A 22,512-nucleotide genomic window follows, 5' to 3' on the forward strand; every position below is an offset into this window, starting at 1 on the left:
AGCCTGTCTCCACATATAAAATAACAAAAGGCTTTATACAAGATACATGGTTGAGTAAGGCCATTATGTGAATCATAGCTGTTAAATAAGAAATGAATTAGGTTTAGTTAAGGTGTGGACAACCATGCCAATGGCCCTTAAAATTCCTAGTCCCAGTAGTTGGCAACTGTTGTCAGTAATAATCTATTTTAATTTTGTTATACAAATAAACACAGCATCTTTGCTCTTCAATTTTCCCAGTAACGTAATTTCCAATCATTTAATATCATTTAGAATTCTGAATGAACATTTCCCAATGTGGACAGGTAGTTTTGCAAAAGGTACAATGTAATTGAAACAGGAAGCATGCCAGACATTTTTACTGGAACGATCACCAGAGATTTAACTTTGATTGATTCTGAATTTTATTATTTTATTTTAAAATACAAATCCAAAAATGTGAACTTATACACACACAAAAAATCTTTCAGTAACTAAAAAAAATTACATAATATTTATAACTCTTCTATTGTCTATCTGAATAAGTTTACAACAGGAAACACAAGAAATCATTCTTCAAGAAACAATCTGTATAAATTTCTGGGAAAACCTTTGCACTCTGAAAATTGAGAAAGTATGAAAAACCAACACTAGAAGATAAGTTTTTCAAAATATCTTAAAACTTTATTTCAGCTAATAAAATACACTGGATGTGTCAATGCTTTCCACCACTGAATATTCAGAATTACTGCAGTAGTTTCATTTGTCTGCCATTTGTCAGTTTCTGTTGCTGTGAAATAAGACTGGCATGCTTTTCTAGTAATATATGTTATTCGTTAGTGTTAATTTTCTAAAAACCACTCTACACTGTAACCCCTGAACTTTTCCCCCAGTGGAATTTAATCCGATAATTGCAAACAAAAAGAGGGGGGAGGAGGACATTATTTTTTATTTAAGAACAAAACCTATGTATTTCACAGACTGCTCAAAATTTTTATAATACTATGAAATGGACACGAGTAAAAAGACTATTTGAATTATATAGATGAAATGGTTGATTTCTATTAATTCCGAATGTGAGAACACATATATAACAGTCATCTACTGAACCTGCTTTATGTTATCTACAATAATAAACTGTATAGGAATCTTCTCTATAAGGAATGCTTTTAATTGGCCCCAGAGATTAGGTGTCCTCAACAATTATAAGTTTTAAAGCATATTTTGAAGTTTCTTTCATTCACTTAAAGCTAGTAGAAAGATGCTCTAAAAATGACCCCTTTAAATATTCAATAAAAATGCAGATGGAACATTATAGTCAAGCAACATGAGTCCCCAAGCTTGCAAAGAAGAAAATGAATATCAAGTGTAAAAATGAAATGCATCTTCCCTTATCTGCAATAAATAAGGTACAGAATCAGTTAAAGTGCATTGCTGAACAAATCCTTGAATTCTATTATTACTGCTATGTAAAAAAGCAATACAAGATCGTTTTTACATGTTCTATTCTACAAAGGCGTAAATATAGTAGCTGAAATTACAATCTTTTATAAATGAAAGATGTTTTCTGTACCATTGAATTTAAAAATAAGTTACATACTTTTTTCATAAATGCTGGAAAGTTAAGAAATCAATCATTGGCTGGTGTTAAAGAAAAGATTTTTTAGAAATGCTATAGTCAGTATGTTCTTTAAGGCTCAGAGAGAGAGAAAGAGACAGAGAAGCAATCATTTTTCTTGACATTTTTTGGCAAGAGATATAAAAGAAAATTATCTGTCATTTCTAAATTTCAATGCATATATTACACTAAAGTCAGCTCATTCAATGTCCACTGCTATTGCACTTCTGTAATCCTTTGAACACACTTACTTCAACACAGTAACAACGATTTGCAATATAACCATGGTAAAATAAAATGTTCCAATTCAGTGACATGAAAAATGTCTGCTTGTTTAAAAACTTGCTTAAGAGAATGCAGACCATCCTTATTGTTATCTGAATACACTTTTATTCACTTATATAAAAATGCTATTAATTCTCAATACAAATCTGTCAGGGAACAAAAAGATTTATCATGCAAACTCTTAATTAATGCTATGTACTGGTATGGAACCCATTTCTGGTCAAGTTAAAACAATATTTCCTGGGGGAGGTAACAAAATAGGATTTAAAATAGGAAACTACTGCTGAATCTAAGTCCTTGTAGCAAAGTTAAGACAAGATATGTTTTGATTCATCACAGCTCTAAAGCCTTGTTGAAAGATTACTGTACTTAAGTAAATGCTACATTTCAAGGATTAAGAAAATATCAAGTAAGCATTATTATTTTTACTTAAAAGCAAAGGTTATTTTTCTCTGTAGTATGTCAAATAGGCTTTTAGAGATTCAGGGAGTGGTAAATTCATAATCTTTTCCCGCAATAAATTTCGTGGAGGTTCCTCTGTTTTCAAGACTTCATTTTGATCTTTTTCATCATCTTCTTTGTGGTCTTCCTCCATCTTTTCATCTTCTTCACTATCTAAAGGTTGAGGAATGAGTTGATTGCCAACAAACACGTAGGTATTAATCCTGCGTCTACGACACCTTCTGCGTTTACGTTTTGGTGGTGGTTTCTGTGTAATACCTTTGGTTTGCATTTCATCATTTACATAGTTTCTAAGGGTGCGTCTAATGTAGATCCGAGCCAAATCCTGTAGATTCCTAACAGCACAGGAAGCTATAAAGAGAAAAAATTAAAATAAACAAGTCAGGGTACTTATATTACATTATAAAATATTTTGAAGTAAATCATTAAAAATATTGAACTATATTTAAAATATGTAAAGGCAGCAATCACTTTTCTGGCATGATTTCTTGGTAACTTTGACAAAGGACCTTGGAAGACAGTGTTTTTTTATAATTTCTTCCAAGTTTCTTTTGCTCTTTGTATATTATTAAGCTGGACACCATCATGAACATTTTGAAACAGGAGTTTCCCTATATTTCAAATATGTTTAAATATGAGGAGTACATGGTATTGTCTTGCAAGGAAAACAAGCAAGCTCAGAGAGCACCTAGGACCCCTTATTTCAACCCTGAGCAACAAATATTCTCCTTTATTGGTATTTTTAAATATTTTTAAAACTTGTGTCCAATATAAAGAAGTTTGTAATAACATGCTTCATCAAACAAACAAAAAAAATCAGATGACAGAACAATGAATATATAGAAAACTACAACAAATCACATGTAACTTTTAAAATGTTTTAAAAATTATACTTATCATTTATTTTCAATCATCACTTTTGCCTACTCATCTACTTGCTATAAATTAATTCCATCCTGGCAGAAGGGGCATGCTATGGACTCCATCAGCCAAGAAACTTCAGCTGGTGGGGGCTAGGGTAACTTTTTCTGTGATGGCTTCCACCTTCTGGAACAGCATGTCCCTTGAGGCCAAATCCACGCCTACACTCTTGGCCTTTCACAAGAGTCTGAAAACCTGGCTCTGCAAATTAGCTTGGAGCCCCACTGGGGTCGCCCCTTGCTGGAGATGATTAGTAGACTAAAAAGATCCCACTTCCACTCTGTTAGTCTATTTGTTCCAACTTTACCCAGCTTTTGTTTACTTTTAATGCTCGTTTCTAATGTTTTAACATTTTATATTAAATTTTTTATGATGTTATAAGCTGCCAAGTCGCTTGACAGTGAGATGGGCAGCATATACATTTAATACATAAATAGACAGATAGTTCAGCAATAAGCCAGAAGATTGTACGTTCTATTCAAGTCTTAGGCATGAAATTTGGCTAAGTAACTTTGGGCTGGCCATTCTCTCTCTGTCCAACTTACCTCACAGGGTTTTTTGTTGTGGGTAAAGTAGGAGAAGAAAAGGTATTAGGGCTGTTTACCACGTTGAGTTATTTATAAAAACAATAAAAGCAAAACATAAATAAAATAAATGAAGTTTATTCTGAAATTGTATTATTTTTACAAATAGAAATAGGCAGGAATATAGTACAGTAAATTATAACACAATACGCCATCCAATAAATTTTTGTTTTAAGAAACTAGATTTTATTTAATTCACATATCGAAGTACAAAGTAGCAACCAAATTCCATTAAAAATGAATTCATGAGTTGTTTTTACTCAGAAACAGATTAAATTTACATGGTACGCTACCCTTTCATATCAGCAATCCCTAACAACTTTTGTTAGCAAATCAGTTAACTCAACCTAAGTTTAAATTAAGATTCTAAAAATAAAACCACAAAATGGAATTAGTAACAAGATGGATTATAAATATGATATCCTAGTCAGATACAGTTGTTCAGCTTCAGGGATAAATATTGCAGACAATTGTTAAGTTGAATGGGCTGACTCCAATGGATTGTTTGCATAAGTAGAAGACACATTCATAAGATTTATTACCAATTTCCTTCTAACAGGGAATTCTTGGTAATATATCTTATGCTCTTGTTAAGGATCTCAGAAATGCTTTGTAGTTAGGGCTACTTATTGCTTAGAATATGGCCCAATATATAGAAGAATTATTGAGTTTAAGTAAGTGTTGATATGATTTTTTTCATTTATTCTTTTTCAAAAACTTTTAGCTGCTTAAGTTTACTTTTAGTCTATGTTAATTGTACTACAACGAAACACACAACAAATACTACTTACGCAGCCCCACGCTATCATTTTTGCTGGTGTCACTTTTGCTTGGCTGTACAAGTGGAGCGAATGATACAGCAAGGATGTTTTTACTTTCCCAAGTATTCTGTCCAGTTCTCAGGATCTGGGTTAGCTATATAAAATCATTGAAAATTAATGTTACAAATTTAAGCTATCACATTAATACTTGTATTTGTATTTCTTTCTCATATAATGACCATGCTCTGATATACTGAAAAAAAACCCTATAGCTTATAATTTATGCAAGTGAATTTGGGTAAATCTTAAGACTTGTGGGACCTATTTTGATAAAGGGTTGTGGGGTTCCAATAAACATTTTACTTCTTAAAAGTTCTTCCTATAAATCCAAAATTTGGCCAATAATCCTTTTTTTTCAGGGTTTTAGAAAGTGAATTGGATGTAGGTTCTGCGATTATTTTACTCCATCCCATTTACTCCAAAACCCCTTCAAATAAAAAGGACTTTATTTTATTTTTGCTTCAATTGTTTGGTAATATGAAGGCATTAATGTCTTCGTTTCTTTCTGCTTCTTTTTCCTTAAAAGGGGGGGGGGGGGGGGGGGGGGGGGGGGGGGGGGGGGAGGACCGAATCATAAAAAGAGGCGGCCAGGACCCACGGCGCGCGCAGCTATGTCGGAACGCGGCGGGGGGGGGGGGGGGGAGGGCGCCAAGGGGGGGAGGGGGGGTTTTAAAGAAAAGAAAGACAGCGACAAAAAAAGTTGGCTATAACAAGCCAATTTCAAACTTTATTTATGAAGCCGAATAACCATGCCTATTATTGGATAATGTTCATACCACTCATAATTGGGTAGAGCAACATGTTAAAGTACCAATGATTATCACTCCCACAATAAATGTCCTAACACCATGAAAGGTTATACTTGTTAAACCTTTTAGCCAAATTCCACCTGTGATTATAGTCACAAGGATCATATTCTCTAGACATGAGTTTAGTGAGGCTACCCACCATTTAAAAAGGGATATATTATTTGATACTTTCCAAATAATTTGAACTTCCAACTTTAATCAGTCCTAGCTATCATTTATAATGCCAAGAAAATTGAAGAAATTGTAATCTAAAGTAAACAGAGGGTAAAGTTTGCTTCTATCTACATCAGAATTTGGAGGAAATCATAAACAATGAGTTGGTAACAGCCATATTTCTATGTGTAATTATGCCTAGCATAATCATCACAACTTTGTGACAATCTTTCAGTAGGCACAGATGGAATTAAGGACATGTTAGTATAATTTTTGTCAGTATTTTTCTTCAGTTTCTTCAATTTAAATAAAAAATTAAATTGTTGAAATTTATTAGTGAAAAAGTATGATTTACTATCAAGGAATAAGTACTTAAAACCTAACTGAAGCAGCCCCAGTTTCACCTTTTTTTTCTTTACAGTATTAGCTCATGAAAAAGTATCGGCCCAGGTGACTACAATCTTTCCTCTCGTCTTCACCCTAGAACACACATTGGGGAAAGAACCTACTGGATATAAGCAAAGTGGCAGCAATGTTTCCAACTACATCATCAAAGGTTTTTGTTTACAGCACTGGACAGTGCAGACATGTAGAGCTGTATTATTCAGTTAGGGATGCTTGCCTCTCCAGTAACTGTCTCTATCTGCTTACTAACAAGTTTTGGGGACTCATCTGATAAGCCAGGTACAAATAAAAGGTTTAAAATATCTCAATTTAAACACAATATTCAAAATTACAAATTAGTAACAATTTATTTTTAAACTGCAGTATTTTAGCATATTAACAGGCAGAAGTAAGAGTCATTTAAGAAAAGGAGTGGGCTATTTCAGTGTCTAAGAGAGTAGATCATTTAAATCCTGTTTTCTCAAGCTTTTTCTTTGGCGGAAGAGCTCATAGATCACACAATACTGTATAATGAATTAATTCTGTCAAAATTACACTTGAAAATTCACTAAAAATCAACTATAGGTTGGCTAGTGGAACTGCCCTGAAAGATCAAACTGTTCAATTAGAACGTTTCTTGAAGACAAAAGAGAAGACAATGGGTTTTATTGTTGGTGCTCATTCTTCCATTTTATATTTTGTTTACAGTATTGGGGCAGCTGACAATAGAAAGATTAAGAATAATGTTATTTAAATGTGACAAAGGAAATATAAATATTCAAAGGAAAAAGGTTTAAATCACCTGATCTTCTATAGGCATAACCAGAATGCCTCCAATTTTCAATAAAATTTTCATGTAGTTTTCGTGGTCTTTTTGTACACCTGCTCCACAATAAATCCGGTCATATTGATGGCTGTCTGAGGCTATCTGCAAGCAATTTCCAACTACAAATGCAGGTTCACAAAATTCAAATCTGTGGATAAGCAAACATTTCATTTTTTAAAAAAAAGTAAGATTGGAAAAATTGTAAACATTTGCTAAAACTGAAATATCTCTGCAATTAAATACACAACCAACATTTTTATGTTCTATATCTTTGATTAAAATGTAAAGTTGAACATACTTTAGTATTGTTTCAATAATGTGCTATTTATTACTAAATATTTTGTAATTTAAAATAAAAGAATATCAAATATGGATTTTTTTAAATAATGAGAAAATAAAGTACATTACAAAAATATGTTGACATGCCTACAAAGAAAATCAGGGTGAAAAAACGAGGTCTTCAAAATACATTTAAATGAACATCTGCAAGGAGAATGTTCTGAATAAAAGGTATCATGACTCAGAAGGCACATTGCAAATTACTTCAGAATGACAATCTACCGATTTATGGCATACACAGTAGGATCTTCCTAGGCAATCTTAACAACCATGCAGGTTTATAACAGGGAAAATAATCTGCTAGATAACTCAGTGTGAAATTACTCACTGTTTAATATGCCAATTACAAAGTGTTTATTCCAGTAGCTAATATGGAAGCAATGCAGTTAGCTTTATTATATAAATAGCATCATTATGGTCAGATCCTCCTTCAAAAGCCTGGCCTTACCTTCTAGGCTAGAATACAAATGTAGAGCATATTTTAACCATGACAGATAATTACAAGCATCTTGTCCAAGCCTCAAATATTAAAATCATCTCATATTCTAGAATAGGCAGTTAGTTCACTGAATATCTCACTAACTCTTATTTGAAAAGAAATATGCAAGGTGTCATGAAACTAAATTATCTTAAAGTAGGTGCTTTACAAAATTGTTATTACAAGCTAAAGAGGAAAGTGATATCAATACTACTTCAAAAATTTCTTATAAGATTCAACATTCTTATTTCATCCTTTAGGTAGTGAGAATTATGTCATTTATAGGAATCATAAAACATCCAAAACATTTGATGCTTTTAGCTACCTCTTTCTCAATTTTGAAACCAGTCTTAACCATTTATAGTTATGTTTTTAATCAAGTTGATTTTAAAAATATATATAATAGAAGATAGTGATCCCTTAAGATGCAAGCAGTACAAACATGATAGCACCCCCAGCATTAACTCTTATACCGAAAGTCAGTTTTTTAATGAATTGCTTTAAAATCTCTTTAAAGGGCTGCAAAGTACCCGTTTTGTGGCTGTAATAGTTTTCAACAGTTGTAAACTGGTCATTAGATGAGGACTATCTCACATTGTAGCTGCATTATATTGGAAATATACAGAATACCCATATTCACCATGACAAGTTCAGGTTGAAAGAATATAAAATTCAGCATTTTATATTTATTCATTTCAGTGTAAAGTCTGCTAAATTAAGGATGCATTAAAGAGGTGGTGACAAAGTGACATATTTGCATCTGGTTGTTCCTTCCTTAGCTCAAGGAAATATTTTCCTGAAACTGCATGGTTCCTATGCAAGCCTAAGAAAAGTCGTGATTTCTTTAGAGAGTTGCTGTCTGGTACATAAAACACATGTATGCTGGGATTAAATACCTTTTCTGCTTTGGATCCAAATAGTTGCACAGACATTCTTCCAACTAGAATGACTTCTTAGGAACTGTATTTAGTCCCTATTCTTTCAGATTTTATAAAATGGGTCAATTTAGCCAGAATTTCTTAATCTAAATGAGTTATTTCAATGATTCATATTTTATTTCCGTTACAGTTGGCATGCTGCACTTCTAAACTGAGATCATAGAAGTGTTTGGAATGTGGAATAGCTGATGTCTATGGAGATTCTCAGTCATCCAGTCATGGTTGTCGTAAAGGTGCTTTTTCAAGAGGCAACTAGACTTTCTGGTTTTTCTTTGAAGATGTTTCGCTTCTCATCCAAGAAGCTTCTCCAGCTCTGACTGGATGGTGGAGAATGGAAGGATGCAGGAATATTGGAAAAGCTCAAGAGGACAAAGAGGACTGCTGGTTTGAAAGAGGGGTCAAAGAGGCCATCTATGTCAAAACTGAACAGCCCTCTCTCAACAGAGGGGATACATCTACCTATCTCCAGTCTACAACACAGTCCTTTCAACAGTTCCAAGTAGGCTCCACAGCCATTTGTACCAGTCAGGTGACCATGACGACACTGATAAACCTCTAGCTGGCCTTAACAACTCACTAAAAGAATGCAAATGACCAGCTGTCTGCAAGGAGTATAAATCCTTCCATTCCCCACCATCCAGGCAGAGTTAAAGAAGCTTCTTGGATGAGAAGCGAAATGTCTTCAAAGAAAAACCAGAAAATCCAGTTGCTTCTTAAAAAACCATCTTTGGGATGGCTGATGCAGAACTTGTCTGCAACAAAGCTGATGCTTTTCTGTAGACAGCATAATTCTGGAAAATGACAAGCTTGGTTTAAGGAACTGCAGAGATGCTCAGTACGCAGTTCTCCATGCTATAAAGCAAACTTTTACTTCTGTGCATGCAGTGAAGAAACTTTTTGCCATGCACAGGTAAACTAAGTAGCCCTGCTTCACAGAACATTTCCACAATGTGCTTAATGACAAACAGTACAGATATCAGATAACATATTCAGAATTTATAACTAAGAAGCAATATTAGTGCAAGAAATTTATCATGCATAAACCTCATTCAACCAGCTGTGTTGATGATTAAATTGGTTCATGTTATAATGTAAATCAACCTCTCACAATACAAAGGACAGATGTTAAGCAAATTAACTTGTCATATCTTCAGCAAACTTCTATTTTCTTCATCAAAAGTTCAAAAGATTCAAAAGGGTGATAACAGAAGAAAAATGGCACTTTCTTAACACTGAAGATATAAATCTTCAATGGAGAGCCATTGTTTGGTGTTATGGTTTTGGTGATTTTATTAGATTTAACAACTATAAATCTACATGAAGGATTGCTTCTAATATGACTCCATGTTTACCAGCCACATACATCAGGTGTTATCAGTTCCTAATCATGGTTGGAATCTTGTAAACCTTTTAAGATCTTTTACAATGCTTCTATTGCAAGTTGGATGCTACATATAGTCTCTGCATCAGACAATTAATCTAAGAAAATACACTTATGTATTAAATGAAATACATTGAGACATGGTGAATTAATGGAAAATAATGATAGTCTCAGTGATTTGCTATGGAGAAGAAAAAAGCCCAATTATAATACCATTAATACCAAAGTTATACCATTGAGTAAAACAGAGCCGATTATTGCCCAACAACGAAATCAGACAAAAACCCAAGATAATGTATGGTATTATAAGCGCACAAATGTATGCTCCAAAGCCTGATTAGAAATGTGTGGATTCTCCTGCATCTTTTTCCCATTGTGTAGCTACATCCATTTTCCTATGTAACTATGCACTCTTACAGACTGTGCAGATGCACACTGAATGTTCTTTTGAAACCCCTGAAACTCCCATGGTAGTAGAAATGAGCCATTGTACAAATCTATAGTTACACAAATAAACACAAGATACTAGACTGTTGATTTTAAACATTCTTTTTCTTTATGATCAATGAAACTGTGTAGTTAGATATAGCATATATGAGAGCTACTTGATTAAAGTCAGGTTGACTTTAGAATTCACATCAGTTAGTGTCATATAATGTGGCATTCCCACATGCTTTACTTTTGACCTTAGAACAATGTAATGACCAAGACTAAAAGTTAATGCTAAAACGTATGTACGTTTGTGTTACGACTGCAGATACAAAAAGTAACAAAATAAATGTATTCAACTTTTTATTTAATCTAGTAATCCACAGAAATGAAATGATTATTTAAAAGAAAATACTATTGGACTGGGTAAGAATTTTCATGTCCTACTCATTGACTTCCTTTATTTACATAATGTATTAGAGCACAATCTTCTTTCAATCAAGTTGCTTGTTAGAACATGGTCAAAGATTGCTAAAATCGATAAAATACATTGCAACCCAATCTGTGGCACAAAATAGACTAGAGAAAAAAAGAAAATAAGTCAAATGAGCAATGTGAAATACAGTTCAGAAAATTAGGCCAGATTTCTCAGATTCACAAATTCAGGAGAATCTTTCTTATATAAAGGCAGATGCAAGTAAAATAATTATTTAGGAACTCTGGAAGCCAAAATATGTCCTGTCCTTATGGCTAGCCACTGAGTAATTATAAGTTCATTTCATAGTTCAGTCAGAACACATCCATGTTTTTCCCACTTCTGCATATGAATCAGAAGATTAAAAAAAAGAACTGACATTTTGTGCCTGATTAATTGCAGATAATTTTTAAAAAATAATCGTAATCATATGGCCTTTGGAAATACTATAAAATGGATTGAAACAAATTTGGACATGAATTCCTTCAAGACTTCTGTTATATGTGGGAAGGAAGGAAGGAAGGAAGGAAGGAAGGAAGGAAGGGAGGGAGGGAGGAAATTATAGTATGATGATGAAGAACCTGTAATTTGACAATTTTGATGTAAGAAATTTAACATTACACATACAAAAAAGCACTGTTCTTATGTACCTTTCTACTAATCTATATAAATTATTATCTGCTAGTAAGTAATCTGATGAGTGCTAGTGCACTTCAAGGGTATCATGTTACCTTAATCTTGAATTCTCAGTATCTTCTAAAAGAGAACCCAAATCTCATATAAAAGAATCATTAACTGAAGAGGTCATTGTCAGGACTGATTAGGCTGAGGTTACCTGAAAAATTCTAAGTGGGTCATTACTTTGGGATTAAATTAAACCTTCTGATACGTGATGATTTATAATGGTCTAATATATCAGATAACAGATAATCAGAGTTTGAAGGGACCTTTAGATCATCTAGTCCAACCCCCCCACCCAAGCTGGAGACCCTACACCATTTCTGACAAATGACAGTCCAATCTCTTCTTGAAAGAAAGGTAAGTTTGAATTTACATATGTTTATAAAGTCCCTTCCCTTTATACAGCAGGTATACATGTTCCATTGATCCACCACAGAAGGCTATACAAAACTTTAAAAAATATTATTTGTCTAATTTGTTGGGGGCAATATGTTGATTCTGTAAACCGCTTAGAGAGGGCTGTAAAGCACTGTGAAGCGGTATATAACTCTAAGTGCTATTGCTAACAAGAAATACAGCAGTTTGTTGTAACAGGAAATAAGCTCTCCTCTTCTGCCAAATAGTTTTTCACAGTTATAACTTTTGTCTATTTTTTTTGTTTATTTTAGATTATACAGTAAGGATACTAAGGTGTCTTTTTGAAATATGCTGTTTTCAGAGCCAAAATACAGTTTTCCCCAAGGTATGTATTTTAAGATTTTCAAGTTAGTAAGGGATGAAAATTTTATCATCAGATACTTTCTTGTGCTAGATGCATATATTTCTAACTATGCTAAGCAAAATGAAAACTGCCTTGATGTAGCTGATTTAAATAGAATTATAACATTTCATGTTTGCTTTTTTCCCTAGTTCTTAATAAGTCATGGCATTTTTAATAGAAAATAACTTGATTATAATTGTATTCTGAATATAATACTGTAACAAACTATATAATAATTGTAAATGACAAGTTCAGGTTGAAAGAAAAAAATATCAGCAATGCAGGTGGCAACAATGACTTAATGGTCAGTATACTGGCATATCACAATGATTGTGCTAAACCATAATTTTGAAGAACAAAGTTTAAATATTCAATTCCCTTAAAATGGACTAGTTATTACTTTCTTCTGTATTTCTTAAAATGATAAAATAGGAAAGTGGTAACCTTTTATACTACTTTAATAGTTTATATAGTAAATATTATTTATTAAATTTATGTTCCATTTTTCTTCTGGGAGTTCACAATGCTACCCTTAATTTTTTCTGAAAAGGGAAATTATAATTGGTCTAAGTTATTCAGTGAGGATGTAGCTGAGGATGAAATTTACTGAAATTCCAAAATCCTTAATTATTCATATAGCTCTGAATGGAACATATGGTATAAATGAGGTAATAAAATTATAGTTATATTTGGATACAGATGCATTTCTATAAAGTACTACATAGATTCTGTGAAAATTATCTTCAGTCTTGGTAAAAATTACATTTCATATCAAAACATGCAAATCTATATTGGCACTACAGTCTAACACAAATATAAAATACATATTTATCAAACTTTCAAATAGATATATTTAAAAGCTGTTATTACCAACGCAGTTTGAAGAGTTCGAAGTAATTGCTTCTGAAAACACCAAAATTTAGTGCTTGCCAATAGCTTTTATTTCCATATTTAATCTGTATTGACTGCATCCTGTTGAACTTTGTCTCGAAAACCGAGCACTCTTTCTTTCAGTACGTTAGAAGAGCCCAATCTTTGGCAAGGATCCATCAATGTCATGAGCCAAGAAAAACTCTAAATCAGGGGAAAGGTTTCACAAGGGTTTTTTGTTTTTGTTTTTTTTTTGCCAAAAAATGCCAGCAAATATAGTGAGAAAGCACAAGACCATTGGAAATAGAATTTTATGGTAACTGGTAAAATTTTACATATGAAATATGTATCAGGAAGAACTTTAATTTTATTGTGTTCAGTGATTAAAACCATAGCATATTTAGCCATACAGTATATAGGAATGTGTTTGTTGATTTCAGAGGTTTGTTATATGGACAAAGTATTTTTTTTAATCCTGATTTCAATGCCTTCATGCAGAAATTTTGGCAACCAGGCGAAGCAAATGCAATAGATACAATTCTGTTTTAACAGGATCCTCAATTATTCTGTTTTTTTTTTTTTTACCTGGATACAGACTTCCTCATTTTGATGAAAACTTCTAAGTTCCATGTGCTTGCAAAACATGATGTAAATATAGTGTTCAGCCAGAGTGTATGCTAAGAGAATCTCAAATCTTTCCAACCAAAGCAACATGAAAAATACTGCAAGGATTATGTTTTGCTTGCTTTTATAACAAGTAAATTTATCACGCTTCTCATTTCAATAGCAGAAGCTTCCAAATCTGAAAACTGTAGATTTCTACTTTTTTTCCTTCAAATAACCAATTATCTGTAAAATGACATATTTATTTAAGTGAAATTGGATAAAAGGCCTTTTTTGTTGTTGTAGGTCAGCAGAAGTTCCTTTTCTAGTCTTCACTGTATTAATAGAACTAAAACATACTTCTGTTTTATTCCTGGGAGGCTGAATGAGTGGACTTCCTTTCCTTCTGCAGATATTAGTGATTAAAAAGATTATCTTATTAGTAATATTTTTTCCCAGTAGAAATACTACAATTGTTCTCACTTACCATTGTAGAAAGGTGATTCTTTCATAACCCAGAGATGAACAGTTGGTATCCTTGCCCAGAAGGAATCATATCAGCTTTTGCACTTGGGGGATAGATAGAGTGCTAGCAGGTGGGCAATCTAGCACTGCCCCGTGGCTCTCCCTCCAAGATGGATATTCTACATCTAGAAGCTGACTGGGAGCAGAAAAGACAACATATTCCCCTTCAATAAACAAGTGAAGAGGAGTCCTGGCATTGCAACATCTGTGCATTAGATAGTGATAAGGATCCTTGCAGTTTCAAAATTTCAAGTGGCTCATGACAACTAAAGAATGAACAGCATTGCTTATTAATTTTCAAAATGAGGGCAGTGCAATGACCTAAACTTACAAAGTGTTTCTCCTAAGGATTGTCCAAATAAAATAGAAAGTTGTGATTTTCTGCCTAAGGTAATGTTTTCTAGTGAAATTAATGCCCCTCCATTAGATTTATTAGATTTTTATTTTTAAATCAACATCAACATCACTACATAAACAGTGTGGCCCCTGGGTATAATTCATTTTGATACAAACATTAATAATGATATTCATAATGGTTGTTATATTAATCAAATTTATATAATCCCAATATTAATATACATGGTTTTTTTAATTAGTTTTCTATATTATATTTCGTGTTAATGCCAATGATGTTATAAGCATACATGATACCATTGTTCAACCTCTAATCTTTTCCATCAAATTATTACTTATATTCTATTGTATAAAGATTATACCTGCTAGTATTCCCCCTATTTCTTATTTTCTATCTCTCTATTCTAACTTCTAGTCTGGTCACCTTTGCTAATCCTAATATTAATACACGTTTATATAAGGCATAGCTCTTCATTATTTGATTGTCCAAAGTCACAATACGCCATTCAAGAACCAGTCTTTCTATTATTTAAACATACCTTAAAAAACTGTCTTCAACCTCCAATCTTTCCATCTAACTATTGTTTCAAATAAAGGTGTGTATTTTTATTTCTACCTTTATTCAAATTTCTTATCAGGCCATCATTATATTAGAAAGTGTGTGTGTGTGTATTTCTATCCATCATCTCTCGTTCATTTTAATACTTCAATTCTTATTCGTTTTTTTTTTTTGGCTTGCCTCCTATATTCGTCTCTTAGATCTTTATTGCTATCAATATCTGTATCTTCAGCATTGAGACTGAATATTTCTCTCATCTCTATCCTCCTAAGTTGTCAGGTCTTCAGAGTATCCACCCAAACCCCTATCTCCCTTTCAAAAATATATTCCAGGTTATCAGATTCCCTTTTTAAATCTCTAAAAATGTTTGGTTGGTTTATTTCATCATCCATTATTGTCTTTAACATCTTCTCTTTCCCATCTTCCTGCTTTATTTTCTGGTTTGTCTGTTCAGCCTTTTCTTCCATTCTATCTGCTATCTCCTCTCTTTCCTGTATTCTTTGATTTTCATTCATCATCAGTTGTAACATATTTTCAATTTTCCCATATATGCCTTGCATTAGGTACTTTATCTCTCTGTGATTCTTTTCCATAGTACCCCTAATGCTTTGGAACATCAACACCATTTCTCTTGAAATCTCATTCCTTTCCCCATGGAGCATCTTGTCTTCATTTAATAAGTCCTGCTCTTGCTCAAGTCCAAAAAACAATATATTCCAGTCCAATGTTAATCTTCAGAAAGTTCAATAATTGTAATTTTTTACATCTCAGGATTATTAATCAATTCCACTTAAATAGTCCAGGAAGCTTCCGCAAACCAAAAATCACTTTGCTTTACTTAAAGGTCTTTCATAATAGAGTTTCCAGTAATCATAAAGTCACTAGTTATAAAACAGTCAATGTCCACAGTCCTCCAGATAAATGTTTATTTTTCTCCTCAATTTTTTTTTTCCTGAACTTGTAGGGGTCTGGTATATTCACCAGTAGATGACATCCTCAGATTAGGTTTCAGCATTGTTTCAAATCTTAACGATTTAATTAATCCAAATTTAGTTAAATTTATGGAAACAAAGTCAGCTATTCAAATAGATTCAAGTGGATAGTCCAGCATTTTATAACGCCTTTCCAAAACAACACCTACCCAATTTAAGAGTCCAATTTTCTATGTTTTAAAAGGTCTTACGCTCCTCTCCCCTTAGTTCCTCTTTCGGGTCTAGGATTTTTCTTTCTATGGTTGTTAGCCGTTTAAAAAATAGTTCTCTTTTTCTGAATTTTCATCTTTCTTTTTTTCTTTAAAGTTGGGGTCCAAATAAAAAGGAATCTTCTCACCTAGCTCCAATCACTGTTCATCTGCACCACCCTGCACAGTTCTTTGTTGCCTCAGCTGTCACAACTTTGTGGCAGCTATCATGGCTGCTTCTTCTTGTTGAGGGAAGAAACCCTGAGTCCAGCAGGAATTGCTGCTCTCTGCGAACTGCAGGGCGCCCCTCCTTTCTTCACCATCCCTATGGGGTGGCTTTAGATCCTTTGGAAGCCCTCCAGCAGGGAGAACTCAGCTTGGGAGCGCAGAGACCGGCTCCTCATGTCCGACAGAGCCGTGATGTCAGCCAGACTAGTGAAATTAAAATTTAAAAGGAAGATGATCTAGCTTTCATGTGTTTCAAAAGGATATCTCCATTTCAAAAGGAGCTAATTTTTTTAAATGTATGTCAAACATAGAAGCTGAACTTATTGCTAAAATATCTCCATCTTTTGAGAATAGGTATACGACTTTGGTAATTTTTCTAACCGCTACAAAGTTGAACGCATAGAAAATTTTACTTTGAAAATATAGATTTAAATGTCAGAAAATGAAAGAAATGTTACAAACGTATTTGTGAATAGACATTTCTGACACATTTTTGAACCCATTTGAAAGCATCAAAATTAACCTAAAAAATCTACCCTATTATTGCAAATACCATGAAATTTATGCCAAAGAAAAATACATTGCTTCATTTTCTGATTAGTTGAATATACTGCTTTTTCAAAAGCAAATATGATATTCATTTTCAAATGTCATTCCTGGATGACATATGGCTCTATTTATGTACATCAAAATACTAATATTAGTAGTTCTTAAAATCAGATCATATGGGCAATCAATCTTTCAAATTGTTTACATCTCCAAAAAATAAACCTGATATCCAATACATTTGGGGTAGAGGAAGAGTGTAATAGACATGAAATGCAATTTTAGTCTTAAACCCGTTAACAGCAATTTAGCATTTTTAAAGACTTGCACCTATTGATGTCATATGGGTTTCCAATTCTTCTGTCCATGATTGAAAAATCCCAATACTATTTTTAAAATGTTCATATATAATTGGAAAAGATATGTTCTGTGTTTAATTTACATTAGTGATTCCATCAGACAAGAAAGCATCTCAGGTAACTTTGAAACAGCCCAGGCATCTGGAATATATTATGCCATCAAACTCTACTTAAGTTGAAAATATTGCTACTGTTGTGAGCTAAGCAATCCAAATTCGATTTGAAGCTAAGAAAAGCCTTTAGAGTAATTGTTGCATGATAACTGATTTAAAATACTATCCCAGCTTCTGTACATTCCTTTCAATAAAACATTTTACTATCTATTTCTTAGCATAGACTTCTTGCAAAGAGTTAAATATTTTCTACTCATTTATTTATTTATTAAAAATATAGTTATAGAACAGATACTATTAATAATTGGACAAAGAAATTTTTGTAAGTTATACAACTAACATTCATTATAACATTAATAAAACATAAACCAAAGTAGAATGAGTTGTTTTTATGATTCTATCTATCTATCATCTATCTATCTATCTATCTATCTATCTATCTATCTATCTATCTATCTATCTATCTATCTATGATTATACACACACACGCACGCACACACACCTTTATATACCATTAAAACTTATAAGTTTGTCTGTGTGCAAGCTTTAATGTGTAGCACAGGCAACAATTTTTGAACCAAGGTACTTCAAACTGGCTAATGTGTCCAAAATCTAGAACTAATGAGTCCTGTGAAATTGAAATTTGGCAAATTTTATAAAATGTTTTATTTTATGAAATTATCATAAAAAAATTTATACCAGTAATCCTCAATTTATAACCACTATTGAGATCAGAATTTTCACTGCTAAGCAAGATGGCTGTTAACTGAGTTCCATCTGATTTTACAATCCTTTTTGCCATGGTTGTTAAGTGAATCACTGCAGTTGTTAAATGAATCATGCAGTCAAATTCAGCTTCTTCCATTTCAAATTTAATCTTTAAGATTATCTAAATCTTTATATATTTACAATGCTTTGGGGTTTGCTTTCCTTTCCTTTGTTTTTACATATCCATCAAATTTAGTAAAATGTTCTTTCTGTTTCGTGGTATTTCCATCATTTATTGCTGCATGATTTCTCTCTTTTTTCCTGGTAATTAATAGACTTGTATGTCTTCTATACAACATTTGGAGTAAAATTTTCACACATTTGTTCCATAATTCTTCCCACTAATTGGGACTATTTTGTCTGTCTGTCTGTCTAAAATTTTATATCTAATTTATCTTGTGTACATATGTATATGTGTGTGTGTGTATGTATACACACACACACACACACATATATATATATATACGTGCACACACATATACATACATACATACATACATACATACATACATACATACATATGTTTTCTTAAGTTTTCGCAGGTATTTTATATGTATGGTATTCAGCTTTGTTCAGGTATTTTCCCACGTCATTATAGTTGTGCTTTTAAAGTTGTAGTGACGTTTCGGCAGAATCTCATCTGCCATCATCAGGCTTCTGTATTGTGTTTGTCTGTGGGTCAAACTTTCACAGCCCTTTCAGTTTTAAATTTGGGGCAAGCCTACTGCTGTGCCAGAATGTTTTTTTCTTCATCCTGATTGGTTGGGAGTCTTGGTCTGTGTTTATTGGCCTTGGAGTTTGCTGTGTTCTGCTTGATTGGTGTTTCTAATATCTTCTTTCTGTTTTGTTGCTTTTTTTGTCTTGATTGGCTGGCAACATTGTGTTCCTGTATTGGAGGCTTTTAGTGCGGCTTGGCTCCGAGTAAATGGACGGCTATCATTTATTAGGAAGCTAGGTTTCATTTGGGTGCCTGGTTGGGGTGTGTTTGAGCTGGAGGTATCAGGGGGATCTGTTTGTGCCCAGGTGTTTGCCTGGCTTGTGGTGTGGAGATTTTTTTGTTTGTGAGTGCAGGCTTCCAAACAATTGACAGTCTGGTGGAATCATCTCTTCTATTCATGCTTTCAGGTCTTTTTTCAATCTCTATGGCTTCTCTGATAATTCTGTGGCTGGGGTTTTCTACAGTGGCTATGGTTTTGGTGCCATTGAAGTCGATGCTATGACCTGTCCAACATGAAAGCAACAGGTCATAGCATCAACTTCAATTGTAGCAACGTTTCGGCAAAATCTCATCTGCCACCATCAGGCTTGTGTATTGTGTTCATCTGTGAGTCTGTGAAAGCCTGACTCACAGACGAACACAATACACAAGCCTGATGATGGCAGATGAGATTCTGCCGAAACGTCGCCACAACTTTAAAAGCACAACTATAATGACGTGGGAAAATACCCGAACAAAGCTGAATACCATACATACATACATAAATAAAATTTTATATATAATTTATCCTGCTTCTTAAAAAAAGGTCTTTCTGAATCATATATGTTAGTTTACATATGAGTCCTAGCAAGTAGTATTAAATCTGAATGAGTATTTTAAACTATGTCCCTCTCTAATTTTTAAGATTAAATTTAGTCTTTTAGCTATTTGTATGTTTGTTTATTTGAATGGTACAGGCTTCTAAGTAATTCTTGCTACTTTTAATCTATCCATGATATTTGGGTAGACTAGATTTATAAATGTAATTACACTTGCTTTCACTTTAATTATCTCCAAAACAAAAACAAAAACATTTAGACCAAAAGCTAACAGTGAAATTGATATTTCTCATTATTTATTTATTTATTGTAAAATTCTGTAATTTTATCAAGCTTTTTTTATGTGTCCTTTTAGGTATTGTCCGCTGTTATATCCCTTATATCATAAGTATCTGTACTGTCCATTAGCTAGGCTGGCTTCTTCCAGTATTGACATTCTACTGTTCAGGAATTAAACCCCAAACAGTTAAATATTCATGAGTCTCAATAAAACTCTATTTACATCTCAATAAACCCCACAGATTTCTTATGGCATACACTCCTGAAATAAATAGCTTTTCTGCTGTATCTTTCTACTATTTCTACTATATAGAGCCATGGTAGCGCAGTGGCTAAAATGCAGTGTTGCAGGCCGACTTTGCTCACTGCCAGGAGTTCGATCCTGACGGCTCAAGGTTGCCTCAGCCTTCTGAGGTCGCTAAGATGAGAACCAGATTGTTAGGGGCAATATGCTGACTTTGGGTGCTGTTTAGAGTGTGCTGTAAAGCACTATGAAGCGGTATATAAGTCTAAGTGCCATTGCTACGTTGATAGAAAAACTTCCTATGACGATAATGTGAATAAATAACAACTTTTCAGCAAGGCCAATAGAGCATGATTTTCTACTGAATTTTCAGTTAACAAACTTATGGATGATAAAAATAACTTTTGTGATATTTTTGCAAGTCTGGTACATTAAAGATCACGATAATCTGGGAGCAATCTTAGTTTAATGAAATCCTTGGTGATCAATTTCCCCAAATATATAGTATACTCTATATAACTTTCTACTCTGAAAACAACAACATTTATTTCTAATTAATACTGAGATACTTCTCAAAAGAGAAATCAAATGAGGTACAATATTCATGTTGATATCATTAAATTTGCCACACTTTAAATTCATTTATTAACATCTAAATCAATATTTTCTAAATTTTTCAATATATTTCCAGATATTCAGAAATAAAATATCCTCAAAGTAATAATAAAGTGCCCACAAGGATCAATATATTCTCGCCATCACTATTGTATTAGCACTTTACGTAAATCATAACTCCATGACTTTGATATTGCCACTAACTGAAATATTCAACCAACCAATTTCATACAAAAAAGATGCTTCATCATTGTGTAATATGAGATTCATGTACAATATCAATTTTATATCTACTTAATATTTTAAATACCTTAAGTGTATTTCACATACCATTCATTCCAATTCTGTATCCTTCACCTCAATACATGAAGAATTAAAATTTAAAGTAAGTGCTCATATAAATCACAGATTATAAACTAGCTTGGCAGGCAATAAATGCTAACATTATAGATATATGAGTACAAATCAGTATTAAATGGGTAATCAAACAAGTGTCTAGAGAAGTCTAAAATTAAAAGTATAAAACAATAAACAAAAATAACTTAAAGATATGTATAACATTATTTCCTTGAAAAACAAGTTCATCACCAAGCTCACCTCTCTTCCTACCCGAATGTTAATATTATTTCATTTATTTAAACCTGTGTAAACAAAACCCTGAAGGAGACAATAGAAGCCAACAAAAATGAAACTAGAAGAAATCTAAATACACACAAAAAAGACAAAATTTCAAAATGGCAATGACCTTTCATTGTATAGTGAGAAATGCCAGAGCAGGCAAACTGGGAGGCAGAAAATAAGGGTGTGGGGGGAAGGAACTGATTTTTCTTTATCCAAGGTTTAATGCAAGGGCATTCTGTACAAACATATGCAAAAAATAAAATCAATGGAACAATGAAATATTAAGACAGTTAATAAATGATTTTAAAAACCTGAAACAGAACTAAAAAACAGGAAAAGAACCAAAATTTAAAATTTAGAAAAAATCTTCAAGCTACCATTATTTTATCTGAAGAATTACTAGGAACCATTATGAGCTACTTATCAGATTGTAAAATAATCAAACTGGTGATGGCTAGGGAGTTAGATAAAATGGAACTGAAAATTTTTAAGTATTATAAAAATCTTAAATAAATAGCTAGGTTCAAAAATGCCTTCTACTGGGTTCAGTATGTTTAAAAGGTTGTATTCTTTGACAGGATATTTTGTATCATGCACATATTTATAATATAGTTATATGAAATACTTCCTTCTCCAGGAAGGAACAATCCTAATTATCTTTAATGCAACATAATTAAGAGATGCTCATCCTCCTTTTATAACCATAACGATTCTCTAAAGTAAATTACATACCAGCCTATATATTTTAATACAATTTGCAAAAACATGGGAAAAGTAGATAAATGTAAT

The 22,512-nt window shown here is 32.9% G+C and overlaps 1 protein-coding gene across 4 annotated transcripts in view; it reads right to left on the bottom strand.

Moving 5' to 3' along the window:
- Positions 1–386: 386 nt before the first annotated feature.
- The window catches only part of PCMTD1 (protein-L-isoaspartate (D-aspartate) O-methyltransferase domain containing 1), a 42,344-nt gene continuing 20,218 nt past the window's right edge, over positions 387–22,512 (bottom strand). For all 4 annotated transcript variants that reach the window (XM_026670416.2, XM_026670418.2, XM_087961729.1 and 1 more), the window contains exons 5-7: positions 6,819–6,990; positions 4,641–4,764; positions 387–2,695 (exon numbers count right to left, since the gene is read on the bottom strand). In XM_026670416.2, the coding sequence (XP_026526201.1) occupies positions 2,325–2,695; positions 4,641–4,764; positions 6,819–6,990 (667 nt within the window). In that variant the 3' untranslated portion in view covers positions 387–2,324. The remainder of the gene's footprint in view (positions 2,696–4,640; positions 4,765–6,818; positions 6,991–22,512) is intronic.

The sequence above is a fragment of the Notechis scutatus genome, chromosome 3 (genome assembly GCF_049901735.1).
Source record: "Notechis scutatus isolate UNSWTSFEM ecotype Mainland chromosome 3, rNotScu1.2, whole genome shotgun sequence".
Taxonomy (NCBI): Eukaryota; Metazoa; Chordata; class Lepidosauria; order Squamata; family Elapidae; genus Notechis; species Notechis scutatus.